The following is a 24,316-nucleotide window of genomic DNA, read 5'->3' on the forward strand; positions in this document are numbered from 1 at the left end:
GGATCATGAAATTAATTAGTGCAGTAGCATTCAACGTACAAAAACAATATTGGTTTCCTTTCCAAGTTTTGTCAGGTATTTTCCCTAAACATCTAGTTCCAGATATTAGACAAACTTAAACGACTAACAAAACTCAGTCGAGTCGAAAATTCCAGTCATGAGGGTACCACCGTGTACAAAACTGATAAGTTTATCAAGAGGTAAATAGATAGTAAGAATAAACTAGTAGAAATAAATATATTTTCTGTTTATTTTATTACCAGAATAAAAAAGTAAAGAGAGACTAAAATATATGTAAAAACAAACAATATCAATAATATTAATTATAAACAACATTTCAATGAAATGGAATGCTCAAACATTACATTTTGTGGAATATAAATTGCAAGAGCACCTGATGATATAAATCATTGTATAATAAACTGTAAATAGTGTTAAACAAATTGGAAAAGGGGACCAATTTTGTTTTAGGGGGAAGAGGGTGGGGGGGAAGGTGAAAACATCACAACAAATAGTACTAAAGGCTGATTATCATAGTAAATTGAGGAGTAAAGTAATGTCAACCATCCTCTGAAGTCAACACAGTCTCCTAGTTTTGACACCTCCCTCTATCCTCTGCTATCTCAACTTCTTGTCTATGTCTCTTTGTCTTATGTCATTAATGTCTTGACAATATATATATATGCTTTCGTGATTCTATTGTGGTTTCCCCGAAACAGAAAACTATGGAGTCACTCTTACCAACCTTGCAAAGTCAGTAATTACTTTTAAGGTCAGATTCGTCCAACACTGTAACATAGAGAATCGTTGTACTCAAAGCCGAAGAGAATTAATCAGGTCACAAATCCAGGGTTAATGCATGCTAAGTTCTTCCACACCGCCCTCATTGCCTTTTCTTGAAACATTTCATACTGCAGTTTTGATTCTTTTGCGTGTCATAATTCTTGGTTTTCTCATTCCATTCTTTCCTCCTTTCTTTAATTCTCTTTTTCTTTTTGCCTTACTGCTTTTTTATTCATTTTCATATTAAAAACTTCTGTACATAGCCTACTCTTCATGGTCACTAGCATCGATAGCAAGTTGCCTGCCTGTCTCAAATATGTCCTTAATTCATATCTAAGTTTGTCCACTTGCAGGGGCAGCTCCAGTCTTTTGTTTCTCTTACATGCCTCTCATGAGTGAGTCACAGTATATCTTAGCAGTATGACAGAGTGGTATTAGATCTTATTGAATAAACACCTTTCAAATTAAACTCTCCATCTCTTTGTCTTGAGTGATTGAGGAACTGGTAAATATCAGATTGGTGTCAGAACATTACAGTTAGCACTAAATATTAGCTGCAAAATCGATTTTGCTCAAAACGAGGTACATAGTGGAGAAAAGATTAGCAAATACTCTTAAGATGTGGCCATTCCTACATTCTCAAATGATTTTTTAGTAATTTCCAAATATACTGATATTTAACTCCCCTGGGTCCCCTCTCCCAAGAAATCGTGGACCCAACTTGAAATTGTATCCTTGTTGTCCATATACAAATAAATGAAAATATAAATCTGGACTGAGTTGTAAAAACTAAAAATAAATGTAGCTGACAGATTTATTTCTATAGCTGTTTTGAACATTTTGAGAGTCTCAAAAATGTTTTGGTGAATACAGCCTTGAGTAAGAGTATATACAACGACAACGAACATCTAGAAAGTTCTGAGAAAAATAATATTCAGAATTACATCTTATCTATCTCTTCTGCTAGATTTCCATATCATTTACCAATATTTTGTTCATGACTTAAATTTGGCAGTAAAATTCACACTCTGTATAGTTCACGTTTGTACTTTCAACAACAGAAAAACCTGAAACTATAGTTACACCTTCTAACACACTAACTGCATTCAACAATTATTGGCCCGTTTGTGACCGGAACAATCCATTTCAGCAGCGACAAAATTTACAAGGATTTTATAAATTTGAACAAGCTCTGTGCAATATTTGACAAATAGGTACAACTCTTTTCAATGTGTACCTATGGTATTAATGTGATGCATTGCATTAGCCATCCCTCAGGATATCTAATAACCAAAGGAATTAGTTTGCAAGAAGCACAGACAAATGTGCTTTACCGGAACGGATCTTTAGCGTGGCAGACGTAAGTGGTTTCTGCCCATTACACATTACACTAAAACAATGTCTTCCTATCTGGAGCCAGAGTCATCTTTAGTGTTCCAATCAGTCATGCTAAAGGGAAAAGAGAAAAATAAGTATAGTCTTTATTTTTTCAACTGAATATAAAAGGGTGATGAAACGAGCTTAGCATTGGGGGAGGGGTAGGGTTTGGGAAAGAAGATTACCAATGGCAAAAGACAACATTTAACATACCAAAAACTCAACTGGTGGAAGTGAAAATGTTGGAAACGCTGAAAGCTTAAACATTTGTTGACTTACTCAGTTACAGTGAGATTTTTAACAAAGTACTGACACTCACTTCCATAGAACATAGTATTTGTAATATAAGCTTAACAGGCACACGACCAGGAACTTCTCAGTTGGCAAGAACAATATAAGGAGGGGCACACTGTTCATGTCCTGTACACAGCATTTTGGGGGCACATATTGGGCAGAGGGCGGGAGGGGGATACATTAGTTCCTTGCTTCCCCATGCCCCAGCCTGGTGATACAAAACCTTACTATTGAAAGATGGCTGGTGCAAATCAATGTACTGTAGTAATAAGCCTGGGATAGCATAAAATACTGAGCTATATTCAATTGTTCTGTAATCTTTCTCTTATAGAAAGAATATGTAAAGCTATGACACAGTTGGTGGAAGCAGTTATAGAAAGACTGGCATTTCTGTATATTCTATTGTGTTACCATAGTAACATTCACCTTATACCTTTTTGTTAGAGGTGAGACATTTCGTTTCTGTGGTTAGACATCTCTATTTGTCGCCTTGCCTCTTCCCATTCCAGCAATTTTCATGAGGAATCCATACCTTGTCCATCGTAGGATAAGAAGCTAGGCTTCCTGTTCACAGAAAGAAACGTGAATCAAAGAAATTAGATGATGAAGGACTTTGATTGCAATATGGCATGTTTAAGTGAGTTTTAAGTACGGAAAAAGCACTGAAATTTCCACCATATCTTTGTACTATATTGAAACACTCCTTCATCAAAGCTTGATTAGCTTATTGTGGTCTGCATTAAGTAATTTGCAAAAGACCATTGAATCTTTTCATAATAGGAGATATAATTAATATCCAAGCTTTCATTGGGATCAACATCTTTAGTTTACATGAAAACCCTTTTGTGACAATGAAAACAGAGTGATATTGACAGGTAAATGGGTTAACAATACACTGGGCATTACTATAAGGTCATTTGGGTTCTAACCTTTCAGAGAAATCTTTAGTCCGACAGTTCAAGGAGTACAAATTGTCATACTGTTAGAACCTTTGCCTATATTTCATTCTACCAAACATCCTAAAGACATCCACTTCAGGAAACTAAACTTCTCTTCTTGGAGATTCCTCAGGAAACTCACAAATTATCAGATTGCATCAAATATGAACACCTATTCGACTATTGGACCATGGATCACTGGACGTGTGAGGTTACTTGCCACACAGAAACCAGAGATTATATTAAAGAATTATGTACCAGCAATGGCATGATGTGTACTTTTAAGATGCCTGATACCATAGGAACTATAGGAATTTGACAGAATTATCAAAGTAACCCAATTACCTATGTGCAACCTTGTACTGAAATGATGAGAAAATGCCAGGATTTAATTAGGAAGGAATTCAATATTATTCTCCTTCATCCAGGAAACTTATAAACATTCTATTTGAGGAAGTAGTTAGATAAATGGTTGGGCAGGGGTGTGTGGTAATGGGGTAGAGGGAGAGGTGTGGGGTATATGTGTGGTGGATGCAGGGTGGAGAGCAAGCTAGGTTGGACTGGGTCAGTTCTGATCTCTTAACCTTTCGTTTGAAATGGTGGTTTGGTTTCTGAAAGAATCTGTCTCCCCTGAATTCATGTGCCCCCCCCCCCCAACCCCTGAAAGAAGAAAAGAAACTTTACAGGTTTTAATTCTGTATCTTCTCACCATAAATATATAGTTCTTGGTCTGCCAAACATAGTGAGTCTGTAACAAGCCTCTCTAGCAGGTTAACGTACACTGGGATTGACGTCTCCAATAACGACCGCAGACTACCTCCTTCGTCAGGAATATTTGTCGCATAAACCACCATGGATGGAGCAAGGTAAAATGAAATACCCTCAGTCTGTGATCAAGAAATATTGAAAAGTTGAATTCCTGATTCACAAACATATTTGAAAGAAAAATGTTCTCATGCGTCAATAGGGGTGACAAATGCCCTTCATGAAATGTCTTACTCCTGTTAAGGGGAGGGAGTGGGGGTGGGGGGGCGGGTTGGATTCCTCAACTTACCCTTAGCATATTATGAAAATGAGAATACAGTCTGTATTGCATATTTCTCAGGGCCCATCTCTTGACCCAGGGCCCTAAGGCTATGGCCCGGCCCTCCCCCTTTTGATACCCCTCATATAAAGCTAGGCCTTTGAACAGATTTAGATGGTTTCGGTTGATGTGTTAAATATTCTCAGTCCTCAGATTATATTGAAGACTTTCAATCAATGTTTTTGGTGACATATTAGTAAATTTTTTTTGATTCAAACAATTTCGGTTCACCCAGATTTGTGCATGTCGATCAGGTATCAGGGCAAATTTCATTCATAAATGTCTGGTCGTCCGCGATGACCAAATTTCTGTTCCGACAACCATGCACAATCAGCTTCTGAGATTTTCCAGCAAATGACTAGTTATTTACATCAAATTCAGATGGCATTGTAAATATGAATACCTATGAATATATAACATGATAAATAGTTATCACTGAAATAAAGGAATAATAATGATATTGTAGGCTTATGATCCGCCCGGAAGTGGAATTTTACTGGCCCAAAGTTGGTGATCTATTCACCAAACCTTGTGACATATCTCTCCTACAGTTTCTCTATATCGGTGATTCTATGTTATATTGCTTCATTCCACAAAGTAAGAATTCTGGTTTTCCAAGGGCCAAACCAGAAACAAAAAATCCTTACAAGTATGCCCTGTACATACTCAGCACAATCAGAATAAATTCTAACGAACTCTGTTGTCATGTGATTTTATTTTATTATATGGTATCATAAAGTTATTGCGCATTGATCCAAAGAGGTATACCTTACAGTCTTATGATCTGAAGCATGACCTAATTTCTATTCAATTTTCCAAAAAATTCAATCGATAATTCGTTAACCTTTTGATATTCATATCTTGCAGCCAATTAATATGCTTCAGTTGCCCCGAGAGCACCTTAATTTGTAAACAATAGCAATCTCCATAGAAACTAGTGACCCAATTTCTGCAAGATTTCATAACAACACACTGTATTAAGTGATTCGTGATTTAAAACCTCCAGACATTGTCTCACAGAAAACAGCTATTATTAATACCATATTTTCTTGGAGTGATTCCATGTCACTCGAATCTGGAACTCTAAGCAAGAATTCAATCCGCATATCACCGCAGCCGTGATCTTCCTCCAAGATGGTTGTTGGCCTTTCTACTCTTAGAAGTATGTCTCCGGGCTGATCCGCAACGACTTCCCCTCCAGTAGTAGGTTCACCTTTGAAAGTAAAGGGAAACATAAGAGTCGCAGCGGTTGAAGAAAGGAAACATACAGCGATATCTGACGATATCTCTACATCCTGTTCCACTATGGTTAAACATGATTAGGAAACATTGATGACAATTCCACATTAACAGTTAATTTACTCCATGATAATTGAAACATCTGGATCAATAATGATATAAACTAACAGTTGTGTATTATATATGTGACATCTGCTACTTTTAATATAATCACTTCTGACTACTTAATTGCTACTTAATCTACATTATTTAATCATCTTCAGACATTTCAGCTATTACCATTGCACACACATTGACTACATATATATATATATATATATATATATATATATATATATATAATTTCCTATATCAAAGTAGAGTAAAACTGCCCACTTGTAAGTAACTTGTTCAATAATTAGAATAACAACTTGGAAGTCCTTCAATGCCACCAGAAGTTATCAAAACATTTAGGTCCATACACAGGCTATAGTAGTATTGCTTGTTGATGCATCAAGCTAGCTGTAAAGCCTTTAATATCACTTAATCACACCAACAAGTAGCCTAACTCTGTCTCTGCAATTCCTATATACAATGAGGTCAGACATAGGAACCTCTACTATAGACTGTGGTTTGGCACACTGCCCTTAAATGTCATGCATGCTTATTTTGAAAAGCAACGTATACAATTTTAAGTTGTCTAACCCTGATGTAACTTGAAAGGTGAATATTTACTGTGTAAACTTGTATATGAATATGCATGTTGTGAAAACATGACATTATACACATGACCATATGCCTGCAACTACATACATTTTATCTTGTTTCTTTCTTTACAGATCACTTTACTACATTGTCTTCCAGTGATTTTTGCACATATTGAATTTCCTAGCTATGATAAAATCAGGGAAATCCAGTATAGGGATATGTGGGAGGGGGGGGGGGTGGATGGAGTTGAGTGGTGTAGACTGAGGGGAATAGCAAGTAAAGTTTTAAATTACCAATCAAATTAAAAAAAAACATATATTTTTAATTTGCAGTTATATTTAAGGGAGGGGGTTTGGATCGCCAATTGACTGCCTGTGGAAGTGTCATTTGCTTACAAATGTTTGTATCCTGTCAAATTGCTCAGACCGGTTATTATAAACAAATGTTTACATTATTTTATAGACAAGTATGTATATATGTGTGCATATTATTTATACAATTGACCAGAAACAGCCAGCCAGACAGCAAAGAGAATAAAACTGAATTAGCCCCACCATCCCCTGTCCTCCTCCGCCCCCCCCCATCGGCTATGCAAGTTTTCTTTGCTTTTACTTACGACAGGAGAACAATTCCGTCAGGGTTTCGTCTATGGATTGTTGAGAACAGCCATTTACAACTTTCCTGAGGTAATGTTGACTTCTCAGTACCTCAATGTAAGGATCAATGCTTGGCTCCTTGAGGACTGCTGGAGTTACCTCTTGTACTACATGATAAGTAGCTCTGTAATCTACAGGAAATACAAATAAAACAGAAAAAAAAAAACTTCTCTGAAATTGAGGCTAGAGAAATTATATCCTAAGTTTGATATCTTTTGGTATTCCATTTTTCCATGAATAATAGAGATTATTAGTTGTAAGAATATTCAAAATGCAGGCCAACAACAGGCCCTTCGTATTAATACAGAAGCATAACTTGTTTATCTTATGTACGAGGAAACCCAGCCAACACAGGTTTGACTGGAAGGAGAATGGGGTGGGGGGGGGCAGTTGGGTAGGATTCAGAACAATGCTTAGTGGTGATAAAATTACCATCAGGTGGCAACACCACCCCCTTGTGAAAGTTATGGGGGCCATACCAGCCCCCCCCCCAAACAGTAGTTAATAAATCAATTTCATTCCAAATTTTGCTATGCAAATTATAAATATAGAATGTTTGTGACTCTGTTTTCCTCTGATATATGACAACCTGTGTATTTCACTCTCTTTGTATCTGGATGGTGTCAGATATTAGGTACTATGTCAAAAGTAGGACTCTGATAGGGGATGCAGCATCCAGCAACCAGGCTACATAGCAAGCTAGGACATGATCCTTCGTGCTGTGAAGTGTTTCACACAATATAGGCTCTGTCAGTGGCAGAGCTAGGGGTATTGGTCAGGGGGGCGAGAATGGTCTGTAGGGGCGCTTTCGACACTATCTAAGCGGAGCGCCACCACAGGTTGGCGCGGAGCGTACAGAATTTTTTTGAGAAAAAATACTCCCTAGATCGCCGGAAATGACCCTTTCCGGGCCTTGCTAATTTGCAGATAAACGAAGAATAAATAGGTGTCATCGCCATTTTGTCAGAAAATTACACCAACAAAATGTGACAAATGTCAATGGGTATTTGAGAGCACAATAAAAAAGTCAATAATCACGAATAAGTAAAAAGTGGTAAAGAGCTGAAAAGGGCACCAGCAGTCCATTTGAGTCCGTCAGGGGGGCATCCGCCCCCTCTGACTGTATGGACGCTCCGCCACTAGGCTCTTTGGAGATAATCCCTATTGTTTGTCATTGATTCATCCTAGCTGAGCAGGATTTGGCAGCTGCTACAGCTTATCATTTTAACACAGTGCCTTGATGTGAAAATGTAGTCGCTTGCTTACATACGGACAATTCTATCATGAAAACAACTTTTTTTTTCGGCATTACATAAAAATACAGAGTAACGTTCAATTATTCACCTGCTTCATACGAAAACATATCTGCCGAGATCAGAGCAGAGTCTCCGCTACTTCCTTCGCTTTGCAAAATGTCTGGATAAGAAACAGCAGCAGGACTCACGGCTTGTACTTCACCGTCACAGATTGGAAGGTTAGCGTCCTCCATCAGTATTAAAATCTCACTGTTTTGACTGTACTTTGAAAAAGGACTGTAACAATAACAAAACAACAACAAAGAAACAAACATATTAAAGACATGAAATACAGCTAGATCAACTGTACAAAAACAATCAGTAATATATTCTTGTCGGCAGAGTTTTAGCCAAAATTTAGGCGTGAGTGAGTTCAACTTTCACACTGACCCTAGACATAAAATTCTCAGCCTGAGGAGGGAGGGGGGTGGGGGGACGGGTGTCTATAGAGGAGAGAGAGGAACTTATGGGCACAATTTTCTTTGATTGAAATTTGCATACGGCAAAAAATGGTGACATTTCTTTATCTTCAAGCTTACAATCAACCTATATTATTCCCATCAGAATGTTATTTTGATTTTAATCAGATCTTTGTCATTTTTTATCAAAACACATCAACTAGTTTGACTGTAATCATTTGGAAAAGTTGTGTCACTTGTTGCATGGTTAAAAGAAAATGCATGATTCTTGCACTTTATGTTTTTATTCTTCTTTTTGTTACTTGAAGAGAGCGTCATTATATGGACAGGATACAATGCAGACATTAAGGTGTCGTCAAAATGTAACGATCTTATCATTCTGTCCTGGACACATTTAACTGATCAGTGTCGTCTATAGTTTACATGTATTCCTGACATCTTTAAACTTCAGATATCGAAAGTAGGAAAGATTCAATTTTCAGGAAATATCCAAAAGTACTTTGTCCTTGATTGATAAGATCTTTTTAGACAGCAAACAATAAAAATATGTATAAAAAAAACCAATCACAATGGTATTCACATGAGACCAATCATATATGCAGAAGATATATGGCTCGACATTTGGCCGACACTTAAGCTTCAATATTCAATATCAAACACAATAAATTGGAATATTTAGTTGTGTATTAAATCCACTGAATTATCAAACATATCAGATTTATAAACCCCGGCATCATTTCCTGTGTTTGGTTTCTATCTGTTAAGTGTCATATAATTGCAGCGATAAAAAATCTTTAAATTTTACCTTGAAATCATGACAAAAAAAATTCACTTATAGGTTTCTTTAGAATTGAAAGGTGCTTGACGTTGCAGCGCTGAGGCGAAACTTAGGAATCGGTTGTATCTGGTTTGTTCTGAATACTTTCAGAGATTAGTTTGACTAAAATACTGACAGAAGTTATGACTTTGTGGTGCATTCTAAAAGGTAAAGACAAAGGGAAGGAAAGGGAACGTTGGACTGTTGGAAAGGGGGGGGTAGGGAGGGTGCGAGTTGTGGGTAAATTGTCAAGTCTAAAGTTACTTCATTCAGATTTAAACAAGTTTGATTAGGGAATGATAGCTGACATAGGGTGGCCTACATGGAGTTCAAGGACAGGCGAGGAGCCATCTTTATAGCTATTTGCAATTTTCATAACCAGGAAGTATCTTCACGCTGCCTTTATGAAAATATGTTTTTCATATTGTTATTAGAGTCTTGATTTCTTTGCTTTTATACTAAATGACAGATTTAAATTGATTTGATATTGAATATCTCAACTGCTTTCAATTCCCATGACGATTTAAGTTTGAATTTCCTGTTTCCCAATGGTCGTTAATCCATATGTTTTTATTCCCACTTCTACTGTGGGAAGATAATTTGGGAAACAAGAGCTATTGAATTGAATGTGTAATGATTCAGAATGAATTGATGATTAAGTAAAATAAAGTGAAACAGATTTGCAGACAGATGGAGTGAAAGAGAATGGAATAAAATCAAACTAAAATTGACACCTGTCAATGTTCCTGTATGGTTTTGATCTAAAGATGGAGAAATCAGTTACCTAGCAACAAGATTGGACGGAGAAAGAAATTAAAAACGTACGCTTCGTAGTCTGCCAGAAAGTACTGGTCAGTAAGGAACAGTTCTTGATTCTGATTTAGAAATGTGATTGCACTCTTCTGAAGTGACCAACCGGCATCCTGTCCAATAACGTAGCTATTACTGAATGCATAAACTTTGGGGCTGATAGCATTAAAGAAAATCTGATAGGAAAAGAGAAAAAATCAAAAGATTTATTTATGTGAAAGTAAGTTAGCCTGACGTTTCAATCCTAGCAGGATCTTCTCCAAAGGCTACATGACAAGCAACAGTAACAGAAGGGACAAAAACACACACAGAATACAGACAGGTAAAGATTTATTTATAAGTTATTGAAAACTGGTACAGATACAGTATACCAGCTTCTGGATATATCGCAAGCTAATATTAAGTCTTACCCTGGAATCCTGAAAATTTCAATTCTACCCATTACCCCCCCCCCCCCCCAAAGAAACTACCCCACCAATAAAAGAAGTGAGCTATGATTTTTAGGTAAGAATTAGCTAATTATCAAATGTGCAACTGTATTAAATGCCACAAACTGTGGTGCTAAGAGTAGCAACGGTTAATATAGCAAACCTTTATAATCAACATTCTCTGATGCTTCACAAGTTATACTGTTGTTGAGGTCTTATTTATTTGATCATTTTAAGAGATAATTTGGAAAGAAGAAATAAGATACAGCAATGTTGAAGATATCAAAACTGAACTTAAAAAATTAGTTGAAGATATCAATAAAATATATCAAAAAAGATATTAAAAAATTAGATGAAGATATCAAACCTGAACTTAAAAAATTATTTTGACAAATCAAGCTTGTGTTATAAAAACAGTTTTATTCTTAAGGGGGGGGGGGGGGGTGGGATGCCATTTTGTGAAATGTGATATCATAGTGGCACAAGTAGGAGACACCACTGACTTCCCTTGTATTGATCTTTTTACATTTCGATGTGACTGTGTAAATTATGAACACCACTGACACTGAGACCACTGTCATGAGCAACAGATTTGAAGAACTATTTTAAATTATTCTGCATATCTGTAAACATTGTAATAAATAAAGACACCATGAAAAGCTCAAACGTATGTGGCTTGATGTCATACTTAGACTTGTTTAAGTCTTCATCCTTGAATTTGTGTGAATGTAGATTAAAACATCTCCCAAAATGTAATATGTGATTCTTTTAAGCTATTTTAAAAAGTTGCTTTTGTAAGTATCTCAATCAAAGATGATAATGGTTGCATTTAATTCTCAAAAGTTCGGAATAAAGGGGACAACTTAAAGATGACAGTTAGGGTCCTTGCTGATGCTCAGGCCCGCCAAGGTGAAAGGTCAAATGTGTACTTTACCGATGGAACATGAAAACCTGGAAAATCAGTATTTTCACTATTCCTTCCTCCTTAATCCACCCGCACAACCACACCCACCCCACCCTCAGTCACTGCACCCATTTGTTTACCAGTGTGAAGTAAACAAAGATGGAGAATACGGTTTGTAAGATTAAAAATTGCTTACCATGGGATCTAGAGGAGTTGGAGGGTCATCTTGGAAGGCAGATGGAAGGTAAAAGAGAAATATGTACTGCCTGTGTCTCCCCTCTTCTGACGCCACGATCTTAGTGAACCACGGTGATGTAACATGGATCTTGACACCTTTAGAATAAAGTGAATATGTAAATTAAGGCTGGCAAAGTGAGTGTACTGAAAATCTATAGTGCAAAGTTAGAAAAAAAACTTCATTACCAAGACAGCAGCAGACTTGTGTTATGAGATGGGAAAGGGGGAGGGAAGATGGGGAAAGGGGGAGGGAAGATGGGGAAGGGGGATAGGGAAGGCCAATGTGAAGTGGGTGGGTGGATCTGCGGCAAGAAACATTTAAACATAGCATCGACCTCAACATGGCATTCTTTAAAGGAGTGTCTCAATGACCCATTTGTGAGGGTTTGTTTCCCCCACCCTTCGCACTCAAAAATAAAAACTGGTAACTGTGTGATGAGCATGGAAAATGTCCACATACCCACATTCTCCTATGCCCCTAAATATTGAAAAATTTAAGCCGCATTGATGTCGCAACATCAAGAGAGCTACCTGTAACTTGTAACTGTAACTGAAAGTGATCCTTTATGGGACTAGAATCTTTTAAAACATTTCAGTCAGTGACGTTGATACAGAAAAAAAAAAAACTTTTACCTCGTTCGTTGTGACCAAGAATGTAATTTTGTATCTTCGACTCGCATCGTAGCTTAGCTGCCAAAAACTCCTCTCCGGGATCACTGAAGGTGATTACCCACAATGCCTTGTGGTATTGGCGTGCCTCGTATCCATTTTCGGAAGCACAAAGGACATCATAAGGAGGAGATTCTCGCTCAAGTTCAGTTAAGCCTTGTCCTCCATTTTCTGCAACATCTAAATATCTGTGGGATGTCAAAAAGTCAAAGTCCAAAAAAATTACGAGGACCAGATAAGAAAAAGACATATTAAATTAATAAAAAATACCTTATTTACAACCTAAATATGCCTCAGAATGTACCATTCCACATCTAGTATTCAAATATATTCTGGGGGAGGACCCCCAGATGCCCCCACCCCCTCCCTCAAATGTAAGTTGGGCTAAATACCATGCCTTATTGAAATCCTGCATCAAACTTTAGACCTACTTATAATTTCATTTCGGCTAGGCATATAACTATTTTTATGTATAGGGGTCATGACTCTACCATGCACCCACCTTCTGCGGAGGTTACTATACCTACGGATTAATTCCCGAACATGTCCTCTGGGTGGATTTACAAAATTTGCATCACACAAAATATGGTAAACCCTTATTTCAACGTTTCACAATTTTTGCGAGGAGAACTGTTTGAGGGTGCACAGCAGTAAATTGTTTATTGTTAAAGCTTGAGCCCGAGTGACCATTTATTGATGTTTTAGCCGATTGTGAAAGAGAGAGAGAGAGAGAGAGCAAAGTACTGATTACCTTTTAAGGATGAGTATCATGAGAATTATGGTGATAGAGCAGAGGATTCATGATATTGTTGTAATACTCTATCAGAGTATCATTCTTATCCTACCACCTCCCCCACCCACCCCATTAAGTTTTGAAAGCAAAACCTCCAAATTGGAATTTGCTATTCCTTGCCTGGAAGTGTTCACAGAGGTCCACTTGATTTTGGGGGCCACATGACCTGTGGGGGGACCTCTTGACTTAAGGGGCACTATTAGGCACTTGCCTCATATAACTATATATATTCATAGACATATATTGGCTAACTGTAGTTGGAGCCTGATACAGTGACTTTCATCGGATTTCAAAGGTGGGGGGGGGGGCCAAATTCAATATTTCTTCCGACTAGTGTCAAGACGTGCATGAACCAATCCGTGCCCCAGGGCATCTTGGGCCCGGAAGAGTGGTCTAATATATGCCCAACTGACTGTCAAAAATTCCCCCACTGGACAATTTTCCAGACTTATGATGCATGGGGGAACGTGGCCCTTGGGACCCACTTTGCGCACTACCCACAGAGAATATCATACTTACTGATTGTGTTCTAAGATTTTCTGTCTAACGGCGGCTTTCTCTATTTCGTTGCCGAGGAACTCGACTTTATTGGAGAGTTTGCCGAGGGTGTCACTAACCCAATCCTTGACCTCAGACATGACAAGATCATCGGCTGGGAGATTCTGTCGGGATCGCTCTAGTAATTTCTCTTGTAAATAATGGAAACTAACACAACTGGCTTGTTGAACGCAATTTGCAGCAATGAGGAATACTCCAAGACAAATGAGTCTTATCTCGTACGCTGAAAATGATAAAAAAAATGTAATTAAATAAAACACATGTTACAAATTGTCACCAAAAATACAACAAGATGCTCATCTTTAAGAATTGCAATCGGATATGAAGCTTCTGTGCATAGATCTTTTTCACTTTATTGTTGTTGTTGATGGGGACTTTTATGTCCCTCCCGATCCTTCCCCTACCCCCCTTACTAAACTAAACGATGCAGTAATTTATTTGAGTTGGAGGAAATATATAGACCATAGATTAATACACTCTACCTATAACCTCCCTCACATCACATGTGCAGCCAAAAGTAAATTACAAATGACATTTCAAAATGACATGAAAGCTTCAAATTCATCGTATTGCATTCAAAAGTTAAAATTAGAAATTGCTACAACTTTGCTTGACTTTGAAAATTCCTTTCATGTTGGTTTAGGGGCTGGTCGCATAGCTTCCCAGTTGGTTTGGACTCGATGTTCAAATTCTTTCAAGTCACTGAGAATCTGTCTCCGTAAGGTAAATAATGCCTTCGAGAAAGGCAGCAAAATTTTCTAAAAACTACTTGACAGTTAGGTACATTTGGCAATATTCATAATCTACAATTACACCATATTGTTAACCAATGTTTCCCCAAATTTGCAAATTTATTACTTTTTCATTTCATATGCTAAGACACTTTGGAGGACTTGAACCATTTGAGTCATTCATTTCCTGTGTATTATAAACTTATGTTATTTTTCAGCTTAGCAGTTCGCTACAAACCTGTAATTATTAGAGCATGGGGAGGTGATACGCTAATTGCAAATGTGTTTCTTAAACGTCAAAAGGAATGTTTTTTTTCTCTCTGATTGTGATTGGGACAGGAAGCCACGTACCACTCATATGTTTGAACAACTTGAGTAATAGTGAGGTTCGACAGATCAATATCAAATACGTTATTCAAATGCATTATGAAATACCTTTTATGAAATTATATGGTTTTGGTGCATGGACAGTTCTTTTTTAATCCACGGTTATTTTGACTTCCTCATTAATCCTCTCAATACCCACCCCCCCCTTCCCAATTCCTGCCTGGAACTTCTCTGTAGTACCATATGACTGAAAGGGGTGGCTATGGTGGAAATTATGCTTACTGAACAGATTCTTAAAATTCTCCTTAAAGACTACTACGTATACAGTATTGGGTTATTGAAAATATGCATGCTCCCTAAGAGCCATTTGGCGGGTGCACATTTGTGCGTCTGAGGAAAGATGGGGAGAGGTGGGGAGGGGTGGGGAATGTGAGGAACGCGAGGAGTGTTGGATGCCAAGGTATGAAGTTGGCCAAAAAAGGAACATGAATTAAGGAAGACAGATGAATGCACATACGAATATTTAACAGTAACTTACAATCACACAAAGAAAAATTCCCCTAATGCTTCATGTCTTTATTCCTCATAATGGCCCTCCCCCCACCCCAACCCTCCATATGGAAAAGGCTTATAAAATTTTGTAACATAGATAAAATGGGTTTCAGCAATTGGTTTAGCATGTGGTTTAACACCTACATAACTGTGGTTTAGCATTTGATGACAACAGTATCTGTAATAGTTTAATACTCCCTTTTGAATATGATGATATGATACGTCTGGAAAACTCCTACGCCATCACTGGTTGCATGGTTAATCAATTTTCATATCACTTTTCCATATAAATCAAAGAAGTATTATCCGCCTGACAGGGTAAAAATTTCCACCATGTCAACCTGAAACTGTTGGTCACATTATCCATAGCAAAATCACACATTCTGCAAGGTAATTTACATTTAGACAGAGAGTACTTTTAGGGGCAAATTGCAATCTGGACAAACAGTCACTGTAATAAAATTTGGATCTGTGCCAATAAAAAAATTAAAAAAAGCCTTAACCATACTTTCAATCAGTGTAAATAAAAAAAAAAGTACTGTTTTAATAATCGATTAGCTATTAAGTCAATAGATATGGAAATTTCCCAGATGTTTTAATGTCAAAGTGACGGTGGTAATTTATATGTTTCAATCTTACAGTACTACAGGAGGTAGTAAATAGAATATACAATTAGGAAATGTCATCTGTACAACCTCAGTGTGCACTTATTGCTGTAACAGATTCAACTAACCTGCAAGGTTTATACTTGTATGTATTGTATGAATGTATGTATTTTAGATCCAGGAACTCGGGAAGAAGCCTCATTGGCTTATCAAAGCCGCAAGCTGACCGAAGTCAGTCTCTTACATTCATATTTAATGTCCAACTCTGTAACTGGACGACATACATTAACCTTGGAGTGACTCGACCCGGTAACCTTATGATTGAAAGGCACCGGCGTTAACCACTGAGCTAACACTCAGCAAGATCATACTTGGAAGTATGATCTGCCAAGATGAGTACCCAAAAAATAATGTCACGCTCCTTGTAACTTAGTTACTTGCCCTAATGTAGATCATTGGTTTGAACTTTATCCAATCGGGAAACACTTCACATGAAGAAGGAAAAGTTTCACCCTTTATGCCAACTGCCAGTGATAGGTATATCACTATACACTATATTTATCATCGGTAGTGCCCCCCCCCCCCTCCCTTCCCCCAAATTGCTATAAAGTCCAATAACGGTCACTCATGTTCCAAGTTAAACCCTATTAGTATGTATCTGTTACCGTTAGCCAACTCTGAGTACTTCTTACTTTCATGTTTTACACTGCAGCCAACTCAGAGCACTTTTAATTTCATATTATGGGAGCGCTCTACTAGACAAAACTTCTGGACTTTTGGGAGTGCTTCCTTTCACAAATTTTCCCTATTGTTGATATTTTTTGTCACTCAGTTAACTTCTCTGTATTTATATTGTGAAGAAACAAATAAATAAAATGAAATGAATATTTTACTGTTATCCAACACTGTGTATATTTTACTTTATCTTTCCTGTTTTACATTAAACTCTGAGTATTATTTTTCAGGTTTGGTCTTTTAACTTTTATTGTTATACTGAACCCTTGAGTATCATTTTAATTTTGTATTTTACTTTCACCCAACTTTGTTTATTTATTTATTTATAATTTTTAAAGTTTAATTTAAGTTTTCATTTCTATCTTTCACTGTTACCCAACTATGAGTTTATTTACTTTTAACTTTTTCTATCGTCCAACTCTGAGTATGGTTTTTAACTTTTATCTTTGACTTTCACCCGACTCTGAGTAGCTGTTACTTTTTATCTTTAACTGTTACCCAACTCTGATAGGCTTTCACTTGTACATTTCACTGTTACCTAACACCAACTATATATCAATTTTACCTGTTTCTGTTACCCAAATCTGAGAAGTTTAAAGGGAGTGAAGACTCACGCGGAAAAGAAACGTCTGATGCCGGTAATCTGACCTAGTTTCGAATGGTGTGTGACAGAAGTGTTAGACACCACAATCGATCCCAGAAAATACACACACAGCTTGCTACCGTCGGTAATTAGACACTAGTGTACAGTCAAAACATACAGCAACGGTCAATATACCCACAACACAGTGTACATAGCAGCAGCAATGGACACCTCAGGTCCAGATAAAAGATAAAAAGGTATCACGTTTCATTACTGTCTGCATTTTGTAGAGACAAGAAGAAAACTTCACTCATGGCAAGCAACGGAAAGTTAACTTTTTTCAGAGGGCGACATGCGGTTTGGGGCGAGTCTTCAATGCCTTTAAAATTACTCCGTCTCTCTTATTCTCAATTCTGAGTACTTTTTATCAAGCACTATTAGTGTATCATTTTTGATGATCTTGAAAATGTTAGAACATGTTAAAATCTACCAATATTCTTTCAAAATTGGTTTTTCATTTCTATTGTCAAGTTTCTGTTCATAAATATACTTGCACGTCGATTTGGAAATAAAATGGCCAGTTCAATTCTACGAAAGAACATTACAAAGACTCATTTTTAATATACACAAAATGAATTCTTCCTGATGAGCAGAACTTTCAGTTAGTGTGTAATTATATTATATGTATGGATATAACCCAAATAGTCCAGCTTCATCATTATGGGCAATGCATGTCATGGATGGACGGTCAAACTTAAGCTATATGTCCAATGACGATACAACCATACATCCTACGTCTGATAAGGTCAAGTGAACTCTTAGAAAAGAGAAGTTTAATTGTGCAAAGCAGGGCAAAATATGGCTTCAAAACCGGATACTAAAGTTGATTTGTAATGGTTTCTCACAACCTTTTCCACTAATCTAGATCATTTAATTCTGTGACTCACTTGGTCAATGTTTCACCCTATGGAAGTCGGCATGTTTGCATGATTAAGTTTTCTACATCTCCCCCCCCCCAAAAAAAAAACCTCCATCCCCCATTTTTTTGTGTATCCAATGGTTGCATTTGTTCATCATATATTTGGGTTTCAGTGTTAGGGAGTAATACTGGTGATGACATAAAATAATGATAATACATTTATAGTGTTCATAATCTTATGTTATAATGTCCATGCTCTGGTATATTATAGTGTCTGTGCTCTAATATTTTACAGTGCTATGCTCTAGTATGTTATTGTCTATTTGCTCTAATATGTTATAGTGTCTATGCTCTAGTATGTTATAGTGTCCATGCTCTTATATATAATAGTGTCCATGCTCTAGTATGTTATTGTCTATTTGCTCTAGTATGCAAGAGTGTCAATGCTCTAATATAGTGTATATGCTCTAATTTATGTTAGAGTGTCTATGCTCTAGTATGTTATAGTGTCCATGCTCTAATATGTGAGGGTCTATGCTCTAATATGTTATAGTGTACGTGCTCTAGTATGTTATAGTGTTCGTGCTCTAATATGTGTCCATGCTTTAACATGTTATTGTTTATGCTCTAGTATGTTATAGTGTCCATGCTGTAATCTGCAAGTGTCCATGCTCTAATATAGTGTATATGCTCTGATATGTTATAGTGTCTATGCTGTAATATGTTATAGTGTCCATGCTCTAATATGTTACAGTGTCCATGCTCTAATATGTTATAGTGTTCATGCTCTAATGTTAGTGTACATGCTCTAATATGTTATAGTGTCCACACTCTAATATGTTATAGTGTCCATGCTCTTATATGTTATAGTGTCCATACTCTTATGTTATAGTGTCCATGCTCGTATAATTAATAGTGTCCATGATCTAATATGTTGTGTGCATGAAATAATATGTAATTGTGTCCATGCTCTAGTCTGCTATAGTTTCCATGAAATAATGCAGCCTTAGTGTCCATGCACGCTCTTTTGTGCGCTAACACCCTTGCGATAACGGGCTATAACGTCCATGCATAACCTAATGGACTCAAATGTCTTTCCTCTATTACACATCAATGTCCCTGTTCTCATTCAGCATTCTAATATCCATGTTTCAATTTAATTCATTGCTTGAACATCCTATGTTCATCTTAATTTACAGCACTACCACATGTAATTAACAGTATTACTTCATTAATACCTCTGCAAAGTGTTGACCTACATTTCATTAGTGTCGAATTCATTTCCTTTCATATCTTTATCCTCTTAAAACCAAATCTTACTAACCAACAATTGAAGAGACAGAAATATTTCCTTTCTGGCTTTCTGTCGACAGAGGTCGCGGTACTATTTCCACTTGTAATTAGTCATATCCGTCGGCAATTATTATTGTTAGAATATTTTTTTTCGAAAAATAGCTGCTTTGTTAATTCTTCCTTTGGGTTCATGGTCAATCCAAAATTAGATGGATTATATTTGATGCATTGAACTGTCCTACATACACATATGAATTGGAATGACACAATTTTTATGCAAAATACAGTGACACATAAAATTAACTTTCGAATACAAAAGAAGACAAAAATAGATAACAGTTGCTAACTTATTGAAAAATGTATAATAGTGATATCATATCAGAAATGCCATACACTGCAGATATGTTACACAATACCAAGAAGAAACTGCATAAGGTATCCAAAACTGCAGATAATGATATAAAATACCAAAAAGACACAGCATTAGGTATAGCAACACTGCAAATATGTTACACAATACCAATAAGACACTGCGAAAAGTTTAGCAACACTGCAGGTATGTTACACAATACCAAGAAGAATCTGCAAAAGATATAGCAATACTGCATATATGTTACAGAATACCAAAAAGACACTGCATAAGGGATAGCAACATTGCAGATATGTTATACAATACCAAGAAGACACTGCATAAGGTATCTAGCAACACTGCAGACATGTTATACAATACCAAGAAGACACTGCAAAAAGTTTAGCAACACTGCAGATATGTTACACAATACCAAAAAGACACTGCATAAGGTATAGCAACACTGCAGATATGTTATACAATACCAAGAAGACACTGCATAAGGTATAGCAACACTGCAGATATGTTATACAATACCAAGAAGACACTGCATAAGGTATAGCAACACTGCAGATATGTTACACAATACCAAAAAGACACTGCATAAGGGATAGCAACACTGCAGATATGTTATACAATACCAAGAAGACACTGCATAAGGTATCTAGCAACACTGCAGATATGTTATACAATACCAAGAAGACACTGCATAAGGTATCTAGCAACACTGCAGATATGTTACACAATACCAAGAAGAATCTGCAAAAGATATAGCAATACTGCATATATGTTACAGAATACCAAAAAGACACTGCATAAGGGATAGCAACACTGCAGATATGTTATACAATACCAAGAAGACACTGCATAAGGGATAGCAACACTGCAGACATGTTACCAAAAAGACACTGCATAAGGTATGTTAACACTGCAGATATGTTACAAAATACCAAAAAAGACAAGCCATTCAAATTGCTCACTAACTGACATTCATAATATAAAACAAATAGGCTCGCTTTACAGTGGTTTGCTTTGTCAGTCAACCTCATAGCTTAGGATTGAAGCTTATGCGCTGATTTGTCAATCAAGTTTAGATCAGTGAGACATTTAATTTGCAAGTGGATTTTGCAATATCCAAAGGAAATTGTCAATACTAGTTATTGTTCCCTTTCTGTAAATATCCGACTATCAAAGTCCTCTTTCAATGGCTTGTAATAGTCCATAATAGTTTATCGTAAAATTCATTACAAGATGTGAGGAAGTTATTATACAACAACCATAACCATAGTGGATAAAAACATTATCAATATCCTCCTCCTTAGTTATCATGACTAAAACGAGAATCGGGTGACAAGTTCTAGAACACGGCTGCACGAATTGTTCACAGAGCGAGTAAATATACTGCCATTACTTCAATACTGAAAGAGCTGCTTTGGTTACCTATAAATATAAGCATTGATTATAAAATCCTCATTTTGGCCTTTCATACTATTAAATGTAATACCCCAGATACCTTTGTGACATCTTGCATCAACAAACAAACAATAGGCCATCTAGAATATCCTAACCAGCTAAATGTTCCTGTGTCTTGATTGAAAACGATCGGGGATCACAGCCTTTAATCATGCTGCCACCTGTTTGTGGAACTCACTTTCAGTAGATATTAGGTCTCTAAACTCACTTGATCAGTATAAATATCATGGGCGTCAACAGGTGGGGGACGGGGGGGACATGTCCCCCCCACTTTCAAAAGTGGAGGGGATATCATATCATTTGTCCCACCCACTTTTCAGAGTAGTTATTAAAAAAAATCACATGCATATGCGCGATTTTCTATTTAAGGTCAAGAAATCTGGACTCCCTGGGCCCCTGCTATCTATCACTTGCACCGTCATTTATCTCCCATTCTCCCAATATCCTAAATCTGCCCATTTAATTCGTCTGGGGGGGGGGGGGGGAGACCATTCGAAAGTGTATTGAATCTTGCACACATGTTGTTTGTATGGGTTCCAAGGGATTAGGTAAGCCATACAGGTAGATGGTGATGAGTTACTATGTTCATATCACTACCTCCAGTCCCTTGGACTGGACGGACGAATAGGGGTGTAGGGGTTAAGTAATTAAGGCTACATGTATTCGCCGGATATGGTAGATCTTTATTGTTGAGTGCCGGCTAGGCGCTACACACGCTCTGCGCGCGGTGCCTTTTTCTGATTATTATTATTAAAGTACCTGGGCACATAACAACTGACGTCTCGCACCTACATGCATGTATTATATATACCACTCCGCTCATCCCGGAGGTGACGGCGCCACTTTTTCAATATTTCGTTTGAGATGGACGCTGTGTAATTCGTCTCCCTTGGTGTCAGAACGGCATCTTTCTACCAGTACTTTCTGTCGGGATTTAGTTTTGTGAGACAAAATTTCTCCTCACAGATCTGGTTCTGATGTAACTAAAAACGACTCAGGAAGGCCGTCTCCTGCGATCTAGGGGGTCTTATGGACCCAAAATTTTCTGGTACGCTACGCGCCAACCAATGGTGGCGCTCCGCTTAGATAGTATAGTGTCCCCCTCACTTTCTGAAACCTGCTGACGCCCATGATAAATATCATCTTAAAAATCATCTTTTTTCCACAATATTATTGGTTTCTTTTTGTCTTCACCTGTGAAGCACACAGAGCAACTTTTGTTGGATTCTGTGTTCTATAAGACTAAATTATAATTATTGTTATTATTATTATCAACATTGCAGTTATGTCACACAAAACCAAGAGGACCGATAAATGGCTATGAATTCAATAATAAAGACTGTTTTTGAAAAATAAATTCAAAGGAATGAAATTTTCAGACATAAAGTAGCACCTAAAAGATGGAATTCTTAACTTTCTATAAAAAAAAATCCAGAGGGGGAGGGGAGGGGGGGGGCTGAGGGATGGAATGTTGACAGACAATGTCAAATTCAACGCCTACTAGGATAGCAAACATTTTTAAATACAAACTTCATTTGTAGAAAAATGATGTTTTGCTCTCTTGTGAAGAATGTTCATTGTTATACACTGTTCCACATAAATTGAACCTAGTATCTTGATTTTTCACCCGAAAACGTAGAATTTAGCAGTTTTATTTATATGGGAAATGTTTCCTTTGCAACACTTTCTTTATAAATGCATAGAAACATTTACCATATAAATAAACTTAATCCATCTCTTACTTCTCCTTACATCTTCACACTACATTTTCTTCAAAATATGTTGAAATATATTTTAAAATCTATTTTAACAGGATTATATTGGATATGTTTTAACTGTCATGTACTTATACCACACACCTACATTCTCAAATCATGTATAATATTTGATATATTTTGTTGTTACACATTTTTCCCTAAAAAATTCATTAACATTTGACTATACTTCCTTGAATTGACATTAATTTCGATCCCTTGATTACATATTTGTACTATCATCATATTAAAGAACGCAAATATTTTCTTACCCATTATGAATCCAGACAGAATATTTCCAAAGCAAGATTAAAACCAGCTACCATTAGTTTGCCCAGTAGACGAAGAAGTAACTTATGGGAAAAAAAATTAAAATCTGCAATCTATCATCGTCTTCGATGTCTGTATAAGGCAAAGATTTGTGCTTTTCCTGTAAAATAATATGAATCAGCTTTGACTTCCTACGATTGTGTAATAGCGATTGACCAATATGACCTCCAAAGTTTAAGTTCGGTAGTATTAAAAACAAACAAAAAAAGCCAAATAATATGACTGTTTCTTCTACGATTTCCTCCTTGGACTTGGAGGGTCATACTTATATCGTTGCGGTGACGAGTGCAGGCACGCTATGCCTGCTTAAATGACCAGATGGATAAAAGAACTTACCCAAATAAAAACGTTGTTTTTGGAAAAGAGGAAAATAGTAGAATGGGGAAGTTTGTGTGTCTTTTGAATAGAATATACTTGGCAATAGAATTCATTTAAAAATGTACATATTTTGCTGAATTTCCTGGTTGTACACTTTGCTATATTATTTTTATTTAAAAACATAATTCTGACAAGATCCACTTACTGTGACTGGGTGCATATCACCAACATTCTGATGATACCAGCAATTATAATCACAAACTCTGTAAGGAGATTGTAGTAAAAAAAAATTATGTTAAAAGAACGTTTTTATGAGACGGAGATTTACGTTTGAAAAGAAATTTGATACAAACTGTCCC

At 36.7% G+C, this 24,316-nt stretch overlaps 1 protein-coding gene across 2 annotated transcripts; it reads right to left on the bottom strand.

Annotated features, from left to right (window-relative positions):
- Positions 1-232: 232 nt before the first annotated feature.
- On the bottom strand, positions 233-23,935 carry LOC139963765 (uncharacterized). Of its 2 annotated transcripts, none has more exons than XM_071964881.1 (11): positions 23,582-23,935; positions 13,950-14,211; positions 12,602-12,825; positions 11,928-12,064; positions 10,415-10,575; positions 8,403-8,590; positions 7,019-7,189; positions 5,517-5,689; positions 4,102-4,279; positions 2,949-3,018; positions 233-2,232 (listed from the first exon to the last, which is right to left on the bottom strand). In XM_071964881.1, exons 1-11 carry the CDS (start codon positions 23,583-23,585, stop codon positions 2,190-2,192), a joined length of 1,611 nt encoding a protein of 536 aa, XP_071820982.1. In that variant the 5' UTR covers positions 23,586-23,935; the 3' UTR covers positions 233-2,189. The 2 variants fall into 2 exon arrangements, with proteins under 2 accessions (XP_071820982.1, XP_071820984.1); XM_071964883.1 differs by having other exon boundaries at positions 2,888-3,018; positions 23,582-23,934.
- Positions 23,936-24,316: the final 381 nt, after the last annotated feature.

Source organism: Apostichopus japonicus, chromosome 22 (genome assembly GCF_037975245.1).
Source record: "Apostichopus japonicus isolate 1M-3 chromosome 22, ASM3797524v1, whole genome shotgun sequence".
Classification (NCBI taxonomy): domain Eukaryota; kingdom Metazoa; phylum Echinodermata; class Holothuroidea; order Aspidochirotida; family Stichopodidae; genus Apostichopus; species Apostichopus japonicus.

Excerpts from the sequence above, each read along its gene's own strand:
- LOC139963765 (XM_071964881.1), bottom strand. Across the intron at positions 12,065-12,601 it reads TCTTGGTCACAACGAACGAG|GTGTCAAGATCCATGTTACA; the intron begins GTAAAAGTTTTT and ends TTTATTCTAAAG. Across the intron at positions 8,591-10,414 it reads TTTCTGGCAGACTACGAAGC|TCCTTTTTCAAAGTACAGTC; the intron begins GTACGTTTTTAA and ends TTATTGTTACAG.